This window comes from Nestor notabilis, unplaced genomic scaffold (genome assembly GCF_000696875.1).
Source record: "Nestor notabilis isolate BGI_N333 unplaced genomic scaffold, ASM69687v1 scaffold2433, whole genome shotgun sequence".
In the NCBI taxonomy this organism is placed as follows: Eukaryota; Metazoa; Chordata; class Aves; order Psittaciformes; family Psittacidae; genus Nestor; species Nestor notabilis.
Window position 1 is genome coordinate 142,664 of NW_009921310.1, and position 7,465 is coordinate 150,128.

Sequence of the window (7,465 nt, forward strand, 5' to 3'; positions counted from 1 at the left end):
TGACATCAAAGACTGATGAGATGGAGGGTTCCTCACTTAATCCTTCTGCTCTAACTCAAATAAATTTCCTTTAACAAATTGTTGTGTATTAATGCCAATATGTAATAACAGAACTTACTTTTGTTACATAGTAAGCCAAACAAATTACTAAATCACTTCTTCAACTAGACAGTATCACCATTTTGCAGTTAAAAAAAAAAAAACCCCTAACACAACTGTGATGAATTGTTTCAATAGCTAATTTCTTCACTGTTTAAAAAATATGCTCTATTATGAGCTGGAATGTTGCAAAGTTTGGCATCTGTCTATTTTGTAACCTGCTGGATAGAAAAATCATATGCTATTAAAATCTCCATGCCCATATAGGTGTTAAAATTGCCAGGCCCATATAGGTACCTGTATTGCTTACTACTCTCACATAAATTAGAAATATTATAAGCAGAAAAATACTGGCAATCGATCCACAGTACTCCACTGGAAGATATCATATGTTGATAAAAACCCCTGTTTGTGTTCCCATTTTAAAACAGATTCTGCTCTGAATCAACTTAAAATGGCTTGAAGATTTTGTATTATTCACTTTCACCACCAACACACGAAATAGCAGTAATATAACCTTACAAAAGACTGTTATTACACTATTTCCACCTTTATTGATCCTTCTTCTGTTTTCTCACAAAAATCTACTCTTATCCTGGTATATCAATCAATAGTTTTGAACTAATGATATTATGCCCCCTCAATTCTTTATTGATCAACTTTTCTATCAGCTGCCTTCTGAAAACCTTAAAAATTTAGTTTTAAGATATTCCTTTTTTGGTCGTCAATGATTTGCCTATTTTCACCACATAAGATTAGGAAGAGACAGAAAATTAAACAGACATACCAGTCAAAGCTGCTTGTACCTAAACACAACCTACACAAAATAAGCAATGCATAGAATTCAGTAGACAGGTAGGCCCCTCTTAGCTTTCTCATATGCGAGCTGCAAGAATATAATTCTGGAATCTGAATCACTGCTTCTTCACATGAGTACATCAGTGATGGAATGTATTGCCTATACATTATCTTGCTGACTTCAGTATAGGTATGGACATTAATTTATCACTTGTGCTGAGACTAAGGGTGTTTTGCGCCTTTTTTAATTGGCCACTTCAATGTTACATCATGTCTCGACCATGTAGTATATAATGTGCCCACTATGAGAAATTGTATATTGTCCTTGATTTGTCTCATGTCTGATTTTTAATTAGCCCCACTGTGGAGGGCACTGGCTTGTGAAAGTTTAGGTATTTTAGAGCTCCTGTATCTTCATAAAGCATAATGCTGTCATGACAGAACCTATGATCTTAAAGTCCAGATGGTATTTCCCAACTATCTTTTTTTGGAAACCGAGTACTCTTTTCAATATACTTTGAAAAGAAAATAAATAAATAAATAGAATGAATAAATACATTTAAATGCATTTGCCATTTTGGATAGAAGTTTGAGATGAAAGGTCATATTAAAGGATAATCAGATTTGTAATTTTCCATTCCAAATTGCTTAGAAAACTCTGTTTGCATAAACTCACATGTATCAGCCTTTAAAAGCACGCTGACAGTTGTATTATCAAGTTATTATTATAAACTTGGCTTCCTACCAACCTTGTCAGCAGAGTGGAAAAAGTCATTGGCCTCTTGTAGCAGGGCTCTCCTTTCTTCTATATGGAAGCACACTTCTTCTCGTAACTGACAGATTTTCTGATTTGAAAGCTTTAGATGTTCTTTTTCTGTATAGTCCTCTGAAAGCAAAATCTTATGTGCTTCAGCTGCGAGCTGTTCCACAGTGGAATTCCATTCCTAACAAAGAAAATGCCATTTTAATCAACTATACTTATAAAAATAATAAACCTGCACAAAGACAATAGAAATACTGGAAAACACGTATTTCATTTATAGGCCTGAAAGTTACCACCATTTCCAGTTGGAGGGACTTCTCAGCAAGCTTAGGTTTTAGTGACAGGGTTTTCAGCAGCAGCATCCTATTGTTCTTTGACAGTTTCACAGGCAGAAGTAGCAGCTACTAGTGTGTCTGCTGGGAAAAATAACCTGGATAACACGAAGACATGAAACTTCTACTGGGTAAGATCAGACTTCCATGACAAACATCCCCTTCAGACTAACTATTTAACCCAGAACAAATTAAAATACTGCCTGCTACTGCCTACTAATAACTGCTTCCACTGATACAATTTCTGCTAAAAGCTATCTATACATCAAATTTAGGTATTAAGCCTTCAGAAACAAAATTTTTCCTTACAATTTTTCACCTGTGATAAATGCTATTACACTATCTTCTTTAGGTAATAAAGAGGTATTGAAAGATGCATTAGACTAGATAGCCCAAATAGAAAGGAACTTTAACTTGAAGTGAGTCAAGAGAAAAACAGCATTTCACATCTCCTTGCCTTGCATCAACTGCTTTGGTATTTAGTTAGTACTTTAGTTTTGCTGGTTTTCTATAGAGAAAACCTTAAAATAGTTAAACTGTTACACAGTGTACTTGATCCCTGTGTTTGTCAACACTGACAATTGGTGCCTTATTGTGCTGTTCAAAATGAAAGGAGTGCCTGATAATATTCTGCAATTCCCCATGCCTTAGCATATTTTCTCCACTTTTTCTGGCAATGAATTAGATAAGAGAAGAACCTTTTTGAATTTTATTTAGAATTTCCTTCCGCAGATTTTTATAAAATGTCTGGTAAATCAGACAGAAAAATATTTTAAAATAAGACAATTTTTTGTTTATTAGAACACTCCAATTCGTGCTTATGGCACAACAAGATTATAGGTTAGATTATTTTTAGCATGCTTTAAGAATGTTAGCCTCACATTTTCTGTTTCTTTCAGTGAAATTATTGCTAGTGGCTTGGAAGTTTTCTCAGAAGAAGCAATCTGGTTATTCAGAGATTAATCTGGGGCCCAGTAAAAGGTTTTTTTGTTTGTTTCTTTTGTCTGTTACTCACGATTAGCTATAGCAAAATCTTTCTTGACTTTTTTTTTTTATCTTTCTTTGACCACTTCTGAGATCAGGCTGCAATAATCTTCAGCTTGTACTGAAACCCTGCATTATATTATTCAGTGCACAATCCCCCTTTCATAAAATCCCATCCTTGTCTCTCTGTCCTAGGTAATATTCAGTAAGAATGAGGATTTTGAGGCTAATTACAGTCTGCTGTGCTGTATTTGTTCCTTTTTACCTGAATAATTTATCTTGGGAAAAAATAGTAACGAGATCTCTCCATACACACAGCTTAATTGGCCTGTTTATGAATAGGGTGTGGATTCCTAACATCCAATTGTACTACCACTGCGATGTCATCATCTTCCAATACTTGCAACTGGAATGACTGGTACCAAATGCATTCCATGGTCAGATTCTAATCAAAATTGCACTTAAATATATAGTTTTTATGAGAATTAGAATACAACACTGCAATTGGGAGCTTTTAATTGGGACTAATAATAATTAACCTTAAAAAGGCAAAAGAAGTGTAGTTGAATATGTGCATACTCACCTTGTTATTATACACTATTTGTAAAAAATTAAAAATAAAATTTTATTGCAGGATGAAAAATGCGTATTTTAATGTGTTGGGAAAGGAAATTGCTTATAGTTAGCTTAGAAGCAGATACAGAAAACCAAAAACATTCTGAACTGTTTCAGTGCATCGCAATGTGTGTATTATAATTACAGCAGGCAAGGCCAATTACAAGAAAATGACTCAGCTTGTAGTGAAATAATTTCCTATGATAGGATTTCACTGTAACAGCATTCATGAATCTATTTGATACAAGGTACCCAGTAGCAGCTTTTAGGTGATATTAAAGCAAAGGTTAAACTCTGTCTCATTTATACCGAGGCAAGTTTCTTCTCTAACCTTTCCCACAAGCTCAAAATCTCTATTTATTATAATAGTTTATAGTTTACAATATTCCATGAACATTACAACCTTACACACTCCCTGATGGCATTAAATGTAGTTAAGACTCATTTGTGATCCTACTTGATCATTATCAGACTTGGTTCAATTTTCTACAAAATAGCTAGCAACAATTTCACTTTCAGCTTTCTATTTATAAGGAAATGTTTCAACACATAAAAAGCCTATACTTTCCATCAACAGAACATACAAAATCAGTGGGAAAATCTTTATCAGTTTTTACTGTCCTTCAGCCTTCTGCATGTTAAACTCATAGCAATCTGACAGCCAGCACTAAATTTTCTTTTTCCCCCCCAAAAGGAACACAGAGCCTACTATTACCTTGACTTTTCAGTTTGTCGAGAAATGTTGTGAAATGCTCTGTCCTGTTAAAGACATACTGCAGTCTATGTGCCTATGCTCAATGTCTCTCCTTGGCTCGTGTCACTATTCTTACTTTTCCTCATAGTAGTAAGTCCTTTAAACACTTGTTTTCACTAATCCATTTGGCAAACAAAAAGAAAAGAGCTCTTTCTAGGTTCCCTGATTTTCCAAGGGTGTTAAAACTGATGAATTAAAACGATTGAGGCTTTAAGTCTAAAAGACTTGAACTTTTTGAGGCTTCAACAAATACCCAGCACAAGCCTGAAGAAAACAAACAACAAACCTACATCTTTATCTTGTTACTAAACAACTATTGCAGGATAAATAGGCTTTTTTTGGTATACACAATAAATATTTCTTCCTTAAAAATTCTAACTTCAGATTAAAACCTGAGAAGTTGTATAAAACTGTAATAACTGGAATATTCTAGAGTTAAATTGAGAAAACCTTGAAACACATTTATTTGACTTGAGATTGTGACCCACATAGTAGAAAATTCAGCAATTAAGCCACAAGTCAATCAAGTATAAAAATGTGGTTTTCAGAATATGTGATAAATTAGACAGAAAGAGGAAAAAGTATTTCAAAGTCCATCACCTCCCAGAAAATTGTTAAATGTTAAAAAATAGTACCAGTACAGAGAAGGACATACCAAAAAAAAACCCAAAAAAATAAACAAAACAAAAACCCCCATACACCATTAACAGAATAATCATAGGTAGAAAAGAAGCGTTCTCCCAAGGCAGTGAGATGGCACTACAGGAAAATCAGTCAGTGAGAAGAAAGTGAGAGGTGAATGTAGATTTGCATCTGATGCACACGAAAGATGAATGTTTAGGTAAAAATAAAATTGCCCATAAAGAAAAATTCTTTTTCTTATATGCTTTGTTCTAGCTATCTAAATAAAGAAATATGCTCATCTGCCATGCAGATGAATTACAATACTTTCAAACTCCTCAACGGAATGTCAGTCTCAGGAAAACTGGCAAGAGCTGGATAGCCTGAGTTTGCATCCATGCAGAAAATGGCAAAGGAGCATGGCCAGAGAGAGAAGAGACCTCCAGGCAAACATTTAACTGCAGAATAATTTTTCTCATGTATCTAAGCATTAGCTGTGAGATCTAAGGGAAGAAAGCAGGTAAATACAATATTCTCAATCCTTATGTTAATGGCACATAAGGCACAAACATCCTTCTGAAGTAAATAAAGCAGTTAATACAATTGATAGTGATATTTAATTCGTTAATTAAGAACCATCCTGAAACCTCATTAGAGTGTCTGATTATATACATGGCTACTCCAGACCCAGTAAGCATACAGATCTATAAAACAAAGAAATATGCTCTCCATCTTCCTATCAATCTTTATTAGATGGACTGATTCCAGCATTGTCCAGTCCTGAAAAGTGGCAGAAACCAGTCAAAATGCAAACAATTTAGCATACTACTTTTCTTCGTCTCAAGTTATTTTGCCACAAAGTGGTGCTAGCAGTTCTTTTTTACCATGCCGAGCACCTCCAATACACACAGAAATGTACAATAAGCAGTTAATCAATGCCAGCAGATATTCCCTTTGAAACATGAGTTCCTAAATTTGTCTCTCAGACTTTGAGGCAAGGGGGGGGAAGAGTGAGAGGGGGCAGGAAGAGGAGGGGGAAGGAGTTGGAAAGAGGGAAGCAGGAGAATCCTTTTAATATTTGGGAGGATTGAGCACTTTTATCCCAATTATGAATCCTTGGGTTTTATCTTTGGTCTTGATTTTAGTGCAAGATAGCAATAATGTTTTCATCGGTTTCACCTTTTAGCAAAATGAAGTTCAAGAGAAGATATCAACCTGAGAACGTAATAAACTATACCCCTGTCTTCTCTCAGCCCAGTCACGTAAACAAGTTGTTAATCCTGTAAATCCTTAGGCTAGCCTCTGAATAATTCATTGTGTTCATATTAATATCTTACTCTCTATGAGAACACTTGTACTTGTTCTGCATATCTGTTACACAGAAACATTTCACCATACCCTCACAGCTACAGTACACATTTAGTGTTACTTGAAAAGATTTATTTACACTGCATTAGATCCTAATACAAAATTTCAAAAGTAGTTTAAGACTAGTTTATCAATGATCAAGCTACAGAAAAAGAATCTATTTAATTAATTAGCCAAGTACTGCGTAAAGTACTCCTAAGAGTTCTTCCTGAACATAAACTGAAATGTTCTTTACAACCATTTCCATATTTTCCCACACAAACTGATAAAATAGTTAACAGAACTGACAAAATTTCTGAAGACTTCTGGAAATTACATTTCACTCTGAAATTAATGTACAGTGCTCAATTTTTTTTTTATTAGAACATACATTGGACACTAGAAAAAACATTTTTTAAAAACTGTACCTAGTTCTTCACTAGCCTTTCCTGAACTTTTGCATGGAATTAGCCAACAGCCTCTCAAAGAGAATGAATACTTCACACAGCAGCAGCACTACAGTTCCAAAATACATACAAAGTCAAAAGATTTTAGATCACTGATCAAATGCCAAAGGCCTGTGAGTTGCCATAGGTTTAGGAAATTTCATCTGCAGACATGATATATTTTATAAGCCTGGTTTTGCTTACACTGAGCAAAAGGGCCAAGTTCATTTCTAGGTTGTTCTTTACTTCATACAGGTAAACCATACAAGTAAAACACTACTTTGTGCAGTGATGACAGTAAGAGATACTAATTTCTGCTATCTAAGCAATATTACTGAAACACATATTTGATTGGTATACTTTTTCTGAATTTTACAATCAAGATGTCAGGTTCCTCCTTCATTCTAGTCTCAACGTCTGCAATTCAGTGCTGCAAAAACTAATGCCCAAAGCCCCATAATTCTGCTTTCTGAATAATATTTGCAGTTCAACCTGGCCACTCTTTTTGCACATCATAAGGATAACCAACATGTTCAGTAACATCCACGTCAACAATTTTCATTTCCCTCTGCTAGAACACACTGCCAGTAAGAAAAGCAGAAGGCTAAAGGTAATATGTTCTAAATCCTAATTCACATGGATGTGTAACAAAAAACTTTAATGATAAACACTTAAATGATCCTAAGACAAAAAAAGACAATTCAGC

The 7,465-nt window shown here is 34.6% G+C and overlaps 1 protein-coding gene across 1 annotated transcript in view; it reads right to left on the minus strand.

The window, feature by feature from the left end:
* The window catches only part of CCDC141 (coiled-coil domain containing 141), a 71,511-nt gene that overhangs the window by 36,949 nt on the left and 27,097 nt on the right, over positions 1 to 7,465 (minus strand). The window contains exon 7 of the mRNA XM_010011087.1: positions 1,647 to 1,841. Within this exon, the coding sequence (XP_010009389.1) occupies positions 1,647 to 1,841 (195 nt within the window). The remainder of the gene's footprint in view (positions 1 to 1,646; positions 1,842 to 7,465) is intronic.